The sequence below is a fragment of the Theropithecus gelada genome, chromosome 15 (assembly GCF_003255815.1).
Source record: "Theropithecus gelada isolate Dixy chromosome 15, Tgel_1.0, whole genome shotgun sequence".
Lineage (NCBI taxonomy): Eukaryota > Metazoa > Chordata > Mammalia > Primates > Cercopithecidae > Theropithecus > Theropithecus gelada.
Genome location: NC_037683.1, coordinates 86,246,918 through 86,265,040, shown reverse-complemented (window position 1 = coordinate 86,265,040; position 18,123 = coordinate 86,246,918). Strand labels below are relative to the sequence as shown.

The 18,123-nt window shown below is 37.8% G+C and overlaps 1 protein-coding gene across 1 annotated transcript in view; it reads right to left on the bottom strand.

The window, feature by feature from the left end:
• TMC1 (transmembrane channel like 1) overlaps positions 1 to 18,123 on the bottom strand; it is a 183,527-nt gene that overhangs the window by 31,059 nt on the left and 134,345 nt on the right. The window contains exons 13-14 of the mRNA XM_025358883.1: positions 16,129 to 16,308; positions 15,843 to 16,004 (exon numbers count right to left, since the gene is read on the bottom strand). Of these exons, the coding sequence (XP_025214668.1) occupies positions 15,843 to 16,004; positions 16,129 to 16,308 (342 nt within the window). The remainder of the gene's footprint in view (positions 1 to 15,842; positions 16,005 to 16,128; positions 16,309 to 18,123) is intronic.

The following is an 18,123-nucleotide window of genomic DNA, read 5'->3' as shown; positions in this document are numbered from 1 at the left end:
AAAATTCACAGAAGAATATATGCAAACAGTCCATTAAAACTGAAAAATACCTAAACCCCACATAATAAAAATGCAAATGAAAGCAATGAGTTGTTGCCTCACAGAGTGATAAATACAAAATCCATGCTTCTTCATATTGGTCAGTGTGGTGAACTAGCATGAGCATAAACTGATGGGGAAGTTAAACTGGGCACAACGTTGGGAAGAAATTTGTTAAGATCCATCACATTTTAAAGTGTTTGGAGCTTGACCAAGAAAATCCACTTTTAGAAATGCCTATGACAGCAATATATGCACACGTGCACAAATCTATACAGACAATCATGAAAGTACTGCTTCTTCCAGATTAAAAATGGAAAAATTCAAATATGCTTGGGAGACTAATTAAATAAAAGAAATTAAATGTCTGCACAATGGTATATTGTAAGCTCTTAAAACAAAATGCTATCGTGATGCTGGATACATAACTGTGAATATATTAGAAACCCACTGAATTGTGTATTTTTTAAAATTTTTTATGTCTTTTTTTTTTTATTTTAAGTTCTGGGGTACATGTGCAGGTTTGTTACATAGGTAAACATGTGCCATGATGGTTTGCTGCACCTATCAACCCATCACCTAAGTATTAAGTCCTGCATGCATTAGCTGTTTTTCCTGATGTTCTCACTTCTCCCTTACCCACCACCAGGCCCCAGTGTGTGTTGTTGCCCTCCCTGTGTCCATGTGTTCTCATTGTTCAGCTCTCACTTATGAGTGAGAACATGTGGCGTTTGGTTTTCTATTCCTGTGTTAGTGTGCTAAGGATAATGGCTTTCACCTCCATCCATGTCTCTGCAAAGGACATGATCTCATTCCTTTTTATGGCTGCATAGTATTCTTTGGTGTACATATAGCACATTTTCTTTATCCAGTCTATCATTGATAGGCATTTGGGTTGATTTCATGTCTCTGCTATTGTGAATAGTGCTGCAATGAACACACGTGGGCATGTATCTTTATAACAGAATAATTTCTTTTCCTTTGGGTATGTACCCAGTAATGGGATTGCTGGGTCAAATGCTATTTCTGGTTCTAGGTCTTTAAGGAATTGCCACACTGTCTTCCACAATGGTTGAATTAATTTACATTCCCACCAACTATGTAAAAGCCTTCCTATCTCTCTGCAGCCTCACTAGCATCTGTTGTTTCCTGACTTTTTAATAATCACCATTCTAACTGATGTGAGATGGTATCTCATTGTGGTTTTGATTTGCATTTCTCTAATGATCAGTGATGTTGAGTGTTTTTTCATATGGTTGTTGGCCGCGTGAATCTCTTCTTTGAGAAGCGTCTGTTCATGTCCTTCACCCACTTTTTAATGGGGTTGTATGTTTTTTCTCGTAAATTTGTTTAAGTTCTTTGTCGACTGTGGGCATTAGATCTTTGTCAGATGGATAGATTGCAAAAATTTTCTCCCATTCTGTAGGTTGTCTGTTCACTCTGATGATAGTTTCTTTTGCTGTGCAGAAGCTCTTTAGTTTAATTAATTCCCATTTGTCAATTTTTGCTTTTGTAGCGATTGCTTTTGATGTTTTCACCTTGAAATCTTTGCCTATGCCTATGTCCTAAATGGTATTGCCTAGATTTTTTTCTATGGTTTTTATAGTTTTGGGTTTTGTATTTAAGCCTTTAATCCATCCAGAGTTAATTTTTGTATAAGGTGTATAGACAGGGTCCCATTTCAATTTTCTGCATAGGCTAGCCGGTTTTCTTAGCATCATTTATTAAACAGCGAATCCTTTCCCCATTGCTTGTTTTTGTCAAGTTTGTCAAAGATCAGGTGCACGATCTTATTTCTGTGTTCTCTATTCTGTTCCATTGTTCTGTCTGCCTGTTTTTGTTACTATAGCCTTGTAGTATGGTTTGAAGTCAGGTAGTGTGACAGCTCCTGTTTTGTTCTATTTGCTTTGGATTTTCTCAGTTATAAGGACTCTTTTTTGGTTCCATATGAATTTAAAAATATTTTTTCTAATTCTGGGAAGAATGTCAATGGTGCTTTAATGGAAATAGCATTGACTGTATAAATTATTTTGGGCAGTATGGCCATTTTCACAATATTGATTTTTCTTATCCATGAGCATGGAATGTTTTCCCATATGTTTGTGTCCTCTCGGATTTCATTGAGTAGTGGTTTGTAGTTCTCCTTGAAGAGTTCCTATCTGTATTCCTAGGTATTTTATTCTTTTTGTAACAATTGTGAATGGGAGCTTATTCATGATTTGGCTCTCTGCTTGTCTGTTGTTGGTGTATAGGAATGCTTGTGATTTTTGCACATTGATTTTGTATTCTAAGATTTTGTTGAAGTTGCTTATCAGCTTAAGAAGCTTTCAGGCTGAGATGATGGGGTTTTCTAAATACAGGATAATGTCATCTGCAAACAAAGACAATTTAACTTCCTCTCTTCCTATTTGAATGCACTTTATTCTTTATCTTGCCTGATTGCCCTGGACAGAACTTCCAATAGTATGTTGAATAGGAGTGGTGTGAGACAGCATCCTTGTCTTGTGACAGTTTTCAAGGGGAACACTTCCAGGTTTGCCCATTCAGTATAATATTAGCTGTAGGTTTGTCATAGATGGTTCTCATTATTTTGAAGTATGTTCCATCTATACCTAGTTTATTGAGAGTTTTTAACGTGAAGGTACGTTGAATTTTATCAAAGGCCTTTTCTGCATCTATTGAGATAATCATGTGGTTTTTGTCTTTAGTTCTGTTATGTGATAGATCATGTTTATTGATCTGTGTATGTTGAACCAGCCTTGCATTCCACAGATAAAGCCAACTTGATCATGGTGGATAAGCTTTTTGATATGCTGCTGGATTTGGTTTGCTGATATTTTATTGAGAATTTTTGCATTGATGTTCATTGGGCCTGAAGTTTTCTTTTTTCATTTTATCTCTGCTAGGTTTTGGTATCAGGATGACGCTGGCCTCATAAAATGAATTAGGGAGGAGTCCCTTCTTTTCAATTGTTTAGAATAGTTTTAGAAGAAATGTACCAGCTCCTCTTTGTACCTTTGGTAGAATTCAGCTGTAAATCCATCTGGTCCTGGGCTTTTTTTGGTTGGTAGGCTATTTAGTAATGCCTCAATTTTAGAACTCGTTACTGGTCTATGCAGGGATTTAAGTTCTCCCTGGTTCAGTTTTGGGAGGGTGTATGTTTCCAGGAATTTATTCATTTCTTATGGGTTTTCTAGTTTATTTGCATAGGGGTGTTTATAGTATTCTCTGTTGGTTGTTTGTATTTCTGTGGGATCAGTGGTGATATCCCCTTTGTCATTTTCTATTGTGTTTATTTGATTCTTCTCTTTTTTTCTTCATTAATCTAGCTAGTGGTCTATCTATTTTACTAATTTTTTCCAAAAAAAAAAAAAAAAAAATCTCCTGGATTTGTTGAATTTTTTAAGGGTGGGTTTTTTGTGTCTCTATCTCCTTCAGTTCTGCTCTGATCTTGGTTATTTCTTATCTTCTGCTAGTTTTGGGGTTTGTTTGCTTTTGGTTCTCTAGTTCTTTTAGTTGTGATGTTAGGATGTTAATTTGAGATCTTTCTAGCTTTTTGATGCGGACATTTAGTGCTAAAAATTTCCCTCTTAACACTGCTCTAAGTGTGTCCCAGAGATTGTGGTACATTATGTCTTTATTCTCATTAGTTTCAAGGAACATCTTGATTTCTGCCTTCATTCCATTATTTACTCAGGAGTCATTCAGGAGCAAATTGTTCAATTTCCATGTAGTTGTGTGGTTTTGAGTGAGTTTCTTAATTTTGATTTCTAATCTAACTGCTGTGTTGTCTGAGATACTGTGTTATGATTTCAGTTATTTTGCATTTGCTGAGGAGTGTTTTACTTCCAATCATATAATCAATTTTAGAGCAAGTCCAATGTAGTGCCAAGAAGACTATATATTCTGTTGTTTTTGGGTGGAGAGTTCTGTAGATATCTATTAAGCTCACTTGATCCAGAGCTAAGTCATGTCCTCAATAACTTTGTTAATTTTCAAATTGTGTATTTTAAATGAGTGAACTATATTATGTGTAAATTGTAGCTCAACAAAGTTGTTTTAAAGGTACAAAAAATGCTATGCTGTAATAGAAAATATGTTTTTTAAAAAGTTCCAAAACAGTATATGTGATATGAACTCATTTGTTAACAGAGACCCTATGTATATATACATATTATGTGTATGTATTTCATAACATATATATGAAAAGAAAAAATCTGGAAAATTAGAAACTGGTTATCTCAGTTGGATTCAAATTCAGGTGGGCTTAAATTTATGTGCAAAGTGCAAAGTGTGTGTGCTATGGATTAGAAGGAAGTTCACTATTTTCCCATATGGCAACAGGCAATAAACATAAAAATAGATGTACAATTATACATTTTCATGATAGCTCATGTTTGCACTTCCCTTTCTGTTCCTTCTCAGTAATTCATGCCCTACAGCTGAAGACATTGAACATCTAACAGGATATATTTTACCAGAAGTACTAGTGTTATTCTGTAATATGAGAAACCTTTTGGTTTTTATTTTCAGCTACCTATATAGACTTCCCTCTAAAGTAACTAGTGAATAAGAATTATCTCTTAAGGTAAAGAATCATTTAACTAGGAGTTGTTAGGTTGAGTTCTAGCTTCACACCTCAGAACAGTGTTTCCTAAATCCCATGCTGTCATGTACAATCTTCACAAACCCGCCATATCCAAGTACCATGTGAAATATTACTTATCTGATATTTCCCTTAACTTTAATATAATTTTTATAAGGTATTGTTACTATTATAAATGGAAGATGGACATATCATCTGCCATAAATATGTTAGCTACAAGTAAATACAATGCAAACAAAAACTTAATTGAAACTTAAGTATGTAAATATAGGAGACAGCCTCAGCTTTGGTTCCCCCTTTCCCCTAGGACAATGGCTTTTACGCAGTAGCACTTTTTGGGACATAATATCAGAGAACAGGAGAGGGGAATGGGAAGAATAAAACAGCAAAGGAGAGAAAGTCTCTCCACCAAGGTGTGTTACAAGCTATCACTATTAAGGTAAGTGGGTCTTAATCCTTCTGGGGACCCACTTAGTAGACATATAGAATAAGCCTCAGAATTGCCCACTCAAGAGACAGAAGAGGGGCATATTTATCCACCAGCTCTCATTTCCCATTAGTTAAGGATGGCCCCATAGAGTATTAATGCTCCATGTGGTGACTGCAGAGAATGCTGGGGTAAAGGTGAGAATATGTGTGCAGAACAGTCTAGATGCCATCAGGTAACAGCTACAGGCAGTTATTTGCTGCAATAACCAGAGTAGAAAAGTGGAGCAAGAGAGTGAAATGTTTCTGCATAATCTGAAAGTTTCTGCGTAATCTGACCCCTGTCTAACTATCCATATTCTTTTTTGCATTTCTTTTCTCTTTTCTGTGTTTATATTTGTCTTCTCTGATCCAGCCTCACTGGCCACCTTTTAGACCCTCAAACTTCACACTCCTCCAGGCCACAGGGCCTTTGTATTTGGTCTTACTCTACTCAATCACTCTTGCTACACCTGTTTCTTGACTCAGTTTATGCCAGCAACTATGCATCCCTACAACATCACTAATTTAGCAGTCTCTCTCAACTCCCTGACAAGGGTAAACTCCCTATAAAAAGTTTCAAGGGTCTATGCATTTCATCCCTGTAGTGCTTGTTACCATTGTAAATTTACAATTTTTGACCCATATTTGTTCCCCAGTGTATCTCTAGTATCTAACACAATGCCCAGCAATTACCATGCACTCAATAAATACAAAATGAATGAATGATTGATAGTATTCCTGTGATTATTTTTGGACACAATTTTTTCTCCTTCCTACTCTTTTTCTCCTTTCCTTTCCTGAGGCAGTTCTTTGTATGTATGTATGTATTTAGAGACAGGGTTCTTGCTATGTTGCCTAGGCTGACCTGGAACTCCTGGACTCAAGCAATCCTCCTGTCTCAGCCACCTGAGTATCTGGGACTACAGATACATGCCTCCATGCCCACCCTTTCCAGGCAATGTTGAGCTCAGATTTGAATAACTAGCATTAATTAGAGGAAGGCTATGAGGGATATTTTTAGGTTTCTACTGCCAGGTCTAGAAGACTTCCTCAGGTAATAAAACATTTCAGAGTGGTTTGGAAGTCTTCCACATCCTCTTAAGCATCCTCATCCCAAAGGTTGAAATTCTATTCTTTCCCAAGCAGTGACCTAACTTTCACATAAAATATCTGAAGAGGATTCAAACACTGTTGTTGCAGGAAGTCAGGGACCCCAAATGGAGGGACTGGCTGAAGCCATGGCAGAAGAACATAAGTTGTGAAGATTTCATGGACATTTATTAGTTCCCCATATTAATACTTTTATAATTTCTTATGCCTGTCTTTACTGTAATCTCTGAATATAAATTGTGAAGATTTCATGGACACTTATCACTTCCCCAATCAATACCCTTGTGATTTCCTACGCCTGTCTTTACTTTAATCTCTTAATCCCATCATCTTCGTAAGCTGAGGAGGATGTATGTCGCCTCAGGACCCTGTGATGATTGTGTTAACTGCACAAATTGTTTGTAGAGCATGTGTGCTTGAACAATATGAAATCTGGGCACCTTGAAAAAGGAACAGGATAACAGCAATGTTCAGGGAACAAGGAAGATGGCCTTGGACTCTGACTTCTGGTGAGCTGGTCAGAACAGAGCCATATTTCTCTTCTTTCAAAAGCAAATAGGAGAAATATCACTGAATTATTTTTCTCAGCAAGAAACATCCCTGAGAAAGAGAATGCGCCACTGAGGGTAGGCCTATGAGTGGCCCCTGAGGAGGTGGCTGTCTTTTACGGTCGAAGCTGAAGGGATGAAATAAGCCCCAGTCTCCTGTATCATTTCCAGGCTTATTAGGACAAGGAAATTCCCACCTAATAAATTTTGATCAGACAAGTTGTCTGCTCTCAAACCTTATCTCCTGATAAGATGTTATCAATGAAATTGCGTGCCCGAAACTTCATTAGCAATTTTAATTTTGCCCAGTCCTGTGGTCCTGTGATCTCGCCCTGCCTCCATTTGTTTTGTGATATTCTATTACCTTGTGAAGCATATGATCTCTGTGACCCATACCCTATTCGTACACTCCCTCTCCTTTTGAAAATCGCGAATAAAATCTTGCTGGTTTTACGGGTCAGGGAGCATCATGGAACCTGCCAACATGTGATGTCTCTCCCGGACACCCAGCTTTAAAATTTCTCTCTTTTATACTCTTTCCCTTTATTTCTCAAACCAGCTGACACTTAGAGAAATAGAAAAGAACCCACATTAACTATCAGGGGTGGGTTCCTCTGATACATTGTATTAAAAATTTTTAATGTTTATTCATATACCATAGGAAAAATATATTTTAAAAGAAAGGGAATCCAAAAAATGGTAGCCCAGCCAATCTTAAGGATATCATCCTAGCTCCTTGTATGCTTGTCAGAATGGGGAGCACAGCCCCCACACAGGCCTCCTGCTAAACCCCACACTCTGCACCTAAAAACTTTGCACACATGACATTAGTTACAATGCAGCTTTGATCAATAAAGCTAAAGGAATAATTTATTAATAGGTGAAGGGAAAACAATAGGCAAGGAACATCATAAAGGATCACCAAATATAGACATTGCAGGCAGGAGTTTGGGGAGTGTGTGCTGATGCTAACTAGGGGACAATTTAGCACTGTGAACAAAGACATCAACTCTGTAAGCAGACTATGTAGGCTAAATTGAGGCTCCTGTCATTGACTTTCTCAGAGATCTTGAGCAAATTACCAAAGTCTCAGTCTTCTCATGTATAAAATGGGAATAATAATATAACATATCTCAGAGTGAAACGTAAAAATTTGAGGAGGAAATACTTGGCACATTAGCCATTGTTGTGGTTATCTTCAGCTGTTGCTTTCTCCCCTTCCCCAAAGTGGAGACCTCAGGATATAGCTTTAAAGAGGAATGGCTCTGCTGCCCACCTATCAAATCCAGTGGGCATGAAACTGAATGACTGCTTGGGAATCTGCAGAAGTAAAGGAGCAATCACATTATCCTATATTCAAAACAATAAGTGCTTTTAGTCTCATAGCATCCTTGGAGAGAATTAAAGCAGAGGGTATCCATGGAGGAGAAGAGGAAACATCTGCAATACTCTCACAGAACAATGAATTAGGGTGCATATTTAACATTACATGCAAAGCAGCTGCCTTTACTATTTTTGTAGGCATATTTTTTAAGCAATTAAAGGATAGAAATTTTGGATGCATGGACACAGATATTGATCTCTTAAAGGCCAGACCTTGCCACACTCAGATTTGTTAGGTCCTATATGTTCTTTTTGCTCCCAGAGATTCCATCTGCCTAATCACCATTCCAGTCAGAACCACAACCCCTTTTCCCTTGGCCCACTTATGCAGACTTTCCCACTAGAGCTTAATGCTTCCATGGAGAAAGGAAGGTGAAAGATAAGGGGGAAATCCAACTACAAAAGGCAGTAAGAAAAGATGATGAAGCAAGGAGAATCACTACAGACAGGTTTTAAAAAAACCTAGTTCCTGAAAGTTTAACAAATAAAGTAAAATAGAATTCCCAATTATACCATAATTTTTGTACTCAGTCATTAATGATATATGTCTAACATTATACACACTTCCCTTATTTTTTTTCTTTCACAGCTGAAATCTTGATTGGCTTAAGTTTGATGAGCATCTGATTGAGGCTGAAGATATGATTTACATATTTGTTTAAATTATATGAATTTTATAAAACTAATGCTAGTCCTTCATTTTTTATGTTATCTTACAAAAAAATGCAGTAAAAAATTATTCAAATAATTTTTCACAAAGACTACATTCAGTACTAAACTGAACTGTTGTCTAATACATAGAAGCTTTATGACAAAGGCTGTTCTCAATGATAATCTGAAACCCCAAAATCACTTTATGGGCTGCACATTAGGAATATCAATTCTAACTACACAAAATCATAAAAGCTTTTCAAAATATAAATTGGATTTGTATAAAAATAAGAGATCAGAAGTAGATTTTTTTCTTGGGTTTTGTTTGGTTTTATTTGTCTTGGTTTCCCTTAAGGGACAGAAAGCCATATGAAACATTATTTCTTTTCTCTGGTAAAGTATGGCTAGTTCTGGGCTGGGGTTATTTACAAAATCATTGTGAAAACAGATGATTTAAAATAGTATTTTATTTCTCTTAAGGGAAAATTATTTAACAAAAATTGACATTATTAAAATTTCTTAATGTGTACTCCCCAAATAATCTATCTATTTAAAAGAAAAAAAACTTTTATTTTAGGTTTAGTAGTACATGTGAAACTTCGTTACATAGGTAAATTTGTGTCATGGGAGTTTGTCGTACAGATTATTTTATTACCTAGATATTAAACCCAGGACCCAATAGTTATCTTTTCTGCTCCTCTCCCTCCTCTTACCCTCCACCCTCAAGTAGACCCCAGTGTCTGTTGTTTCCTTCTTTGTGTTCATGAGTTATCATAATTTAGCTCCCATATAAGTGAGAACAGGCAGTATTTGGTTTTCCTACCTGAGTTTGCTAAGGATAATAGATCAATTTTTCTGCAACAGACATGATCTCATTCTTTTTTATGGCTGCATAGTATTCCATGGTATATATACATACCACATTTTTCCTATCCAATCTGTCATTGATGGGCATTTAGGTTGATTCCATGTATTTGCTATTGTGAATAGTGCTGCAGTGAACATTCGCATGCCTGTGTCTTTATGATTTATAGTCCTCTGGGTATATACCCACTAATGGAATGGCTGGGTTGAATGATCTGCTTTTAGCTCTTTGAGGAATTGCTATATTGCTTTCCACAATGGTGGAACTAATTTACATTCCCACTAACAGTGTATAAACATTCCTCTTTCTTTGCAACCTTGCCAGCATATTATTTTTTCACTTTTTATTACTAATCATTCTGACTGGTGTGATATGGTATCCCATTGTGGTTTTGATTTGCATTTCTCTAATGATCAGTGATATGGAGCTTTATTTCATATGCTTGTTTGCCACATGTATGTCTTCTTTTGAGAAGTGTCTGTTCATGTCCTTTGCCCACTTTTTAATGGGATTCAGGTTTTTTTCTTGTAAATTTGTTTAAGTTCCTTGTAGACTCTGGATATTAGACCTTTGTCAGATAGATTGCAAAAATGTTCTCCCATTCTGTAGGTGGTCTGTTCACCCTGATGATAGTTTCTTTTGCTTTATTGGAGTTCTTTAGTTTAGTTAGATCCCATTTGTTAATTTTCGCTTTTGTTGCAATTGCTTTTGGCATTTTTGTCATGAAATCTTTGCTTGTGCCTATGTCCTGAATGATATTGCCTAGATTTTCTTCTAGGGTTTTTATAGTTTTGGGTTTTACATTTAAGCCTTTAATCCTATCTTGAGTTAATTTTTGTATATGGTGTAAAGAAGGGGTCTAGTTTCAATTTTCTGCATATGGCTAGCCACTTCTCCCAGCAACGTTTATTAAATAGAGAATATTTTCCCCATTGCTTGTTTTTGTCAGGTTTGTCAAAGATCAGATTGTTGTAGGTGTGTGGTTTTATTTCTGAGTTATCTATTCTGTTCCATTGGTCTATGTGTCTGTTCTTGTACCAGTACCATGTTGTTTTGATTACTGTGGCCCTGTAGTATAGTTTGAAGTCAGGTAGAGTGATTCCTCCAGTTTTATTCTTTTTTCTTTGGATTGTCTTGGCTATACGAGCTCTTTTTTGGTTCCACATGAATTTTAAGATAGTTTTTTTCTAATTCTGTGAAGAATTTCAATCTTGGTTTAATGGGAATACCACTGAATCTACAAATTACTTTGGGCAGTATGGCCATTTTAACAAAATTGATTCTTCCTATCCATGAGCATGGAATGTTTTCCCATTTGTGTGTGTCCTCTTTGATTTCCTTGAGCAGTGGTTTGTAGTTCTCCTTGAAGAGGTCCTTCACTTCCCTTGTTAGCTGTATTCCTAAGTATTTTATTCTCTTTGTAGCAATTGTGAATGTGAGTTTATGCATGATTTGGCTCTCTGCTTGCCTGTTGTTGGTGTATAGGAATGCTAGCAATTTTTCACATTGATATTGTATCCTGAGACTGATGAAGTTGCTTATCTGCTTAAGAAGCTTTTGGGCTGAGGCAATGCGGTTTTCTAGATATTGGATCATGTCATCTGCAAACAAAGATAATTTGACTCCCTCTTTTCCTATTTTAATATCCTTCATTTATTTCTCTTGCCTGATTGCCCTGGCCAGAACTTCAAATACTATGTTGAATAGGAGTGGTGAGAGAGGGCATCGTTGTCTTGTGCTGGTTTTCAAGGGGGAATGCTTTCAGCTTTGTCCATTCATTATGATTTTGGCTGTGGATTGTCATAGATGGCTCTTATTATTTTGAGATGTGTTCCTTCAATACCTAGTTTATTGGGAGTTTTTAACTTGAAGGGGTGTTGAATTTTATTGAAAGCTTTTTCTGCATCTATGGAGATAAGCATGTGGTTTTTGTCTTTATTTCTGCTTATGTGATGAATCACATTTATTGTTTTGAGTATGTTGAACCAACCTTCCATCCCAAGGATGCCTACCTGATTGTGGTGGATTAGCCATTTGATGTGCTGCTGGATTTGGTTTGCAAGTATTTTGTTGAAAAGATTTTTGAATTGATAGTCCTCATGATATTGGCCTGAATATTTCTTTTTTTGTTGTGTCTCTGCCAGGTTTTGGTAGCAGAATGATACTGTCCTCATAGGATGAGTTAGGGAGAAGTTCCTCCTCCTCCTCAATTTTGTGAAATAGCTTCAGTAGGAATATTGCCAGTTCTTCTTTGTACATCTGGTAGAATTTAGCTGTGAATTCATCAGGGCCTGGGCTATTACTGGGTGGTGGTAGCCTATGTCTCTTTGTAGGTCTCTAAGAACTTGCTTTATGAATCTGGGTACTCTTGTATTGAGTGCATATACATTTAGGATAGTTAGGTCTTCTTGTTTCATTGAACCCTTTACCATTATGTAATGCCCTTCTTTGCCTTTTTTGAACTTTGTTGGTTTGAAGTCTGTTGTTGTGTGTGTGTGTGTTTTGTTTTTTGTTTTTTGAGGGTTTTCTTGAAATTGGGAAAGTAACCCCTGTTGTTTTCTGTTTTCTCTTGGTTGGCAGATTTTCTTCCATCCCTTTATTTTTAGCATATGGGTGTTATTAAGCATGAGATGGGTCTCTTGAAGAGAGCATACGATTGGGTCTTGCTGTTTTATCCAGCTTGCCACTCTGTGCCTTTTAAATGGAGCATTTAGCCCATTTACATTCAAGATTAGTATTGATATGTGTAGATTTAATCTTGTCATTCTGTTGTTCACTGATTATTATGCTGGCTTGTTTGTATGGTTGCTTTACAGTGTCACTGGTCTGTGTAATTAAGTGTGCTTTTGTATTAGCTGGTAGTAGTCTTTCCCTTCTCTATTGAGTGCTCCTTTCAAGATGTCTTGTAAGGCAGGTCTGGTAGTAACAAACTCCCTCAACATTTGCTTGCCCAAAAAGTATCTTATTTCTCCTTTGCTTAGGAAGTTTAGTTTGGCTGGATATGAAATTCTTCGTTGAAGGTTTTTTTTCTTTAAGAATGTTGAATATAGGCCCCTGATCACTTTTGACTTGTAGGGTTTCAGCTCAGACATCTGTTGTTAGCCTAATGGAGTTCTCTTTGTAGGTGGCCTACCCTTTCTCTCTGGCTGCCTGTAACGTTGTTTCATTTTGACCTGAAAAAATCAGACAAGTATGTGTTTTGGGGATGATCTTCCTGCATGGAATCTGGCAGGAAGTCTCTGTATTTCCTAAATTTGACTGTTAGCAAGGACTGGTAGCAAATTTGCCTCTCTAGCAAGGTTGGGGAAGTTTTCATGGATAATATCCTGAAATATGTTTTCCAAGTTGTTTGCTTTCTCCCCCTCCCTTTCTGGGATGCCAATGATTCATAGATTTGGCCTTTACATAATCCCATACTTCTTGCAGGTTTTGTTCTTCCCGTTTTATTCTTTTTCCTTTATTTTTATCTGACTGTCTTATTTCAGAGAGCCAGTCTTCAAGTTCTAAGATTCTTTCCTTAGCTTGGTTTATTCTACTGTTAATACTTGTAATTACATTGTGAAATTCTGGTATTGTTTTATTCAGCCTTAGGAGACCTATTAGCTTCTTTTTTAAAACCAGCTACTTTGTCTTTAAGCTCCAGTATTGTGTCATTGTGATTCTTAGTTTCCTTGGATTGGGTTTTGCCATTCTTCTGAATCTCAATGATCTTCATTCCTCTCCATAGTCAGAATTCTATTTCTGTCATTTCAGCTAGCTCAGACTCGTTAAGAACTCTTGTTGGAGAACTGGTGTGGTTGTTTGGAGGACATACAACACTCTGGTCATTTGAGTTACCAGAGTTCTTGCATTGGTTCTTTCTCATCTCTGTGTGTAGGTGTTCCTTTGACTGCAATGTAGATTGAATACAGTCAATAGACATCTTTCCTGGAAGTTTTCATGGGGCCAAGACTTTGCGCAGGGTCTTTATTTGAAGCTGACAACTTGTCTTTGGTTTCAGAGCGGGGTATGTTAGTGAGGTATTTTTGGCATTGAAGCTTTGGGGAAGGTGATCCGGTAGGTGGCACTTAGGCATATTGGTCAGTTGGTAGACTCTTGCTTGGTTGTGTGGCTCCCCTGTTTCCTCATTTTTGTAGGCATGTTCCTTCTCAATGCTCTGAAAGTGTAGATTTCTTTCCCTGTTGAGAGCTGGCTATAGATTATGACTCAGCACTCCTGGACTGCCCCTTCAGCTCTGGGGCAATCTCAGTGTTATGTTTCTTCTTCAACTTGGCGGCAGTAGAAGATACCTTAGCATGGTTATGGCCAAGGGTCTTTTGCTTGTCTCCTGGGGCTACACCCCATTGAGATGCAGGTCAGCAATTACTCTTTGCAGTTATCCCAGAATGGATAGTCTATGTTATAGGTGCAAGCTCGGGGTTCCCTGTCTGGTGACAAGCAGAAGGTGGGGGTAGGTAGGACCTGTGAGAGACAAACTGGCCTTCTCTCCTGGAGTCAACTGCAGCTTGTTGGAGGTATGGATGAGGCACTTAGGGTCTTTGTTCCTTTGTTAGTCCAAGGGTTCTAACAGCTCTACTGCCTCTGCCTTGCAGAGGTAATGGCAGAGAGGCTTTCAGTTGCCCCTGGGAATCCTGTCCAGGGAGTTAGAAAACTGCTACTTGATCGATAACTCTGGCAGAGTGTAGCTGCAGGCCTGGAGGACCTGTCCGGTGAGGAGATATGGGAATGGGCACCCATGTAAAAGTCTGGTCACTTTTTCACACGGTTGCTGCAGTATATTGGGACCCCACATCAGTCCCTAGTCACTTCAGATGTTTTATTATCTGGAGGTAGCAACAATGAAGGCTATGAAACAGCAAAGATGGCAGCCTGCCCCTCCCTCTGGGAGCTCCATCCCAGAAATGTACAGACCCATTGCTGGCCCAAATACACCTGTAGGAGGTGGTTGGAGACCCCCGTTAGGAGGTCCTACCCAGTGAGGAGGAATGGAATCAGAGACCCACTTGAAAAAGTAGTCTGGCCACGTTTTCATAGAGCAGCTATGCTGTGCTCACGGTCTGCTTCAGCCCCTGATTGGCTTGGAGTCTCTGAAGCCTGAAGGATGGAATGGCTAAGTCAACCAAACAGCAAAGATGATGGCCCACCCTTTCCCCCAGGAGCTCTGTCTCAGGGAGGTGTAACACTTCTACCAGTGACTGGCTGGAGTTGTAAGCCAGTGGGTTTCATTCTGTGAGGTGCTGTGAAGTGGAGCCTGCAGACTGTCACTGGATTCAGCCCCTTTTCTAAGGGGTGTGGTTGGGGGGGTTCTAACCTCTTGTTTTGCCGGAGGTGTAGCTACTTTTGACAGGAAGCCTGAAAAGGAAAAGCCCAGGTATCGAAAGCTCCCGGGTCTCTGCATGTGCTTAAGTGGCTGCTCTGCTGAGACTCCACATAGCTCTGTGTGTCAGACTGAAGGCCCAGGTGGAGTGGGTTCCTGAGGGGATCTCCTGACACAAGGTTCCAAAGATCCACGGGAGAAGCATGGGTTCCCAAGGTCGTGCATTCACTCACAACTTCCCTGGGCAGAGGACGATCCCTTGGCTTCATGTCACTACCAGGTGGGGTGTCACCCTGCCTTGCTTTTCTCTGCTCTCCGTGAGTCAAGTTGTTTCCTTGATTAGATCCAATGCATGTACCTGGATGTTTCAGTTGAAGGTGCTGTATTTACTCACCCCTTCTATTCCTCTCCATGAGAGCCAAGCACTTCAGCTGCTTCTATTTGGCTGTCTTGGCCACCCCCAAGACTCTATTTTTGTTTGTTTGTTTTGTTTTGTTTTACAGCAAACAAGTAACACTAAATAGAGTTTCATTTAAATATTTGCTTTGGCCTGTATCTAAATCGAGTGCTTTAGTATAACACAGATAGTAAACATCTCTTTGCACCATTTTCAACTGTCCTTCCTTTATATGCAACTGTAAAGGGGGCATACAAATAGTATTTACCTCAAACGATAGATTTGCAAACAGCATGAGATAATATACATGAAATTCAGAGCCAGCACACAGCCAACATTCAACAAATCTTAACTATTTTTACTAATAAGCAATTTTTAAAAAGACAGTCTTATGGAAGAGATATTGACTCTCTTTTTTTAATCTACTAATTGCCATACACTTCTGTTGGGGGCATTACCTGTCCCACCATTGTTTCCCAGCAAGGTCCTCGAGGTACATCTGCAGGGTGAACAAAAAAGGGTGGTCCAGTGCTATTTTCAGAGAATGATGCATTGTAGGCCTTGATCATATTGGCTTCCCAAAGGGTAATATTGGCCTTTACTAGCTTCTCCTCTTCAATCTAGAAAGCAAAAAGATAGAAACGAAAATGAAGACCATAGAGATTTCAAAGGCATTTTGGCAAACGTGAGACTAGGAATTGAACAACAATCTTATGGCAAGGACAATCCAGAAACGAGGCTTACCTTGTTGTTAATCTCATCCATTAATGCAAGAATAAATACATACAAATTGCCTAAAAGAAGAGCAAAAATGCGTCCCAGTAGCCATTTCAAAGCGATGAGAGGATGGTAGTCTTCTAATTCAGCAAATAAGTCAAACAATGTTGGACAGAACATCCCTAGGAGGGACATAACCATGTTCATCTACAAGGAGGCACAAGGGAGAAACTAAGTTAATGGTGTTTAAAGTTATTATTGCTTTTTGCCAGAATTTTGGAAGATTCTGAGCTAGGCTTCTTTGATCTTTTTTAAGATCAAAAATGATTATTTTAAGCATGTTTAGAATTTGATCTCAAAATGACAAGGACAATATTCAACTCACATTCTCAAGATAGGCATGTGACTGAGTGCGTGTATGTGCCAGTAGTAACAGGCTGTTTCCTGGTATAGTGAAGGTGGCAATTTACATCAGTCTCTACACAGAGAACACATATTGTTTTATGTGGTAACTGATTCTGATATGGTGACGCACTTCACAACAAGATTTCCAAAAGAAATGGAAAATGATCAGCTTGAGGAGGAGGTTCAAACTGAAAATTCTAATCTGACAATCATCAGCATATGGGCTAGTTTAATCAGTTAGAATGAATGAATTCCCTGAGATGGACCTATGCCTAAATATTGAATTTTGACAAACGTAAACTTTTAAGGCCAAAAAAAAAATGAGTTTTATTAAAGGAAATAGAAGACACTCAGAGAAACAAATGGAGAACACATGACATAATGTTATGGAAGCCAACGTAGAAAACTTTCAAAAGTGAAAGAATGGACTATAATTTCAGAGACAAGAGAATAATGCAGGGGTGGGAAGAGGAGGGAGAGAGGGAGAAGACGGAATAGAAACATGAAAAGTAGGAAACATGTGCTTCTTATTTCCTGGATATTTGGCAACCTTATGATGACATTATTTGGCTAAAGGAAGTCAATAAAAAGAATCTAAAACACGTATTAATTTTCTAATGGGGAAATACCAATTTTAAGTAACTCTGGTGACCATCTCCTTTCCCAAATACCTGAATCAAACTGTCACCACTAAACATTTCCTGTCTTCTCCTGTGGACTTCGTGGTGTGAAGAATTATAATAACTACCAGGCTATATTTAGAAAACAATTGCTATGAGATTTTTGTCATTTTTATTAAAACATTATATAAGTATGACCAACAGGATCCAAATCTCAGCATGCCATAATACAAAATCAGCATGCTATAATTTTAGACTAATGTAAACAAAATTTGGCAGATCCTGTGCAAGCTTATACAAGGTCAATTTAAATTTGGCTTCATCAAATTTGTAAAGTTAATCACGAATCTCCATTATTACCTTCATTGGCCCCTAGGACTCAGAGGGTCCCTAAAATAGATGTTAAAGAGATTCTTACAAAGAATAGTTATTTTATTGATAATCAACTACCCATCCTTTAGTATGGTTTATTTGCACAAAAACATAACCAATATAAATAATGGACCAAAGCTGCATGATAATGTTGCCTCCATGTACTGTTACAATTATGAGACCATTTTGAAAGCAAACTTAGTAAATGCTTTGAGGTGTTCCTCCATTTTTCATTTTAAATAAATAAAATCCCTCTACTAAATGACTTACATTTTACAAGTTTTTATGACATGACTGTATATGAAAGTCTTTAAAACATCTAGTCCCATCTCTATTGGTACTTCTTCTGAAATACTTAGGATGTTATTTGGAATCTTTTTCTGTAAGTAGATTATATCATTTGCTGTCCAAGATTTTTTAGAAAATTCTGTGCTTATGAAGACATATTTTAATTCTTTTGATCTATACTGTTCTGCAAAAGTTTTAGTGTGGGAAGTCTACACTTCCCACAGCCTAAATCTGCACATACTTTGAAAATGCCCAAGCTCAAAATGACGTCACATCATACACACAAACATTTTATGAACGGGAACAGACTCTAGCAACAACTCATGACCAATGATTT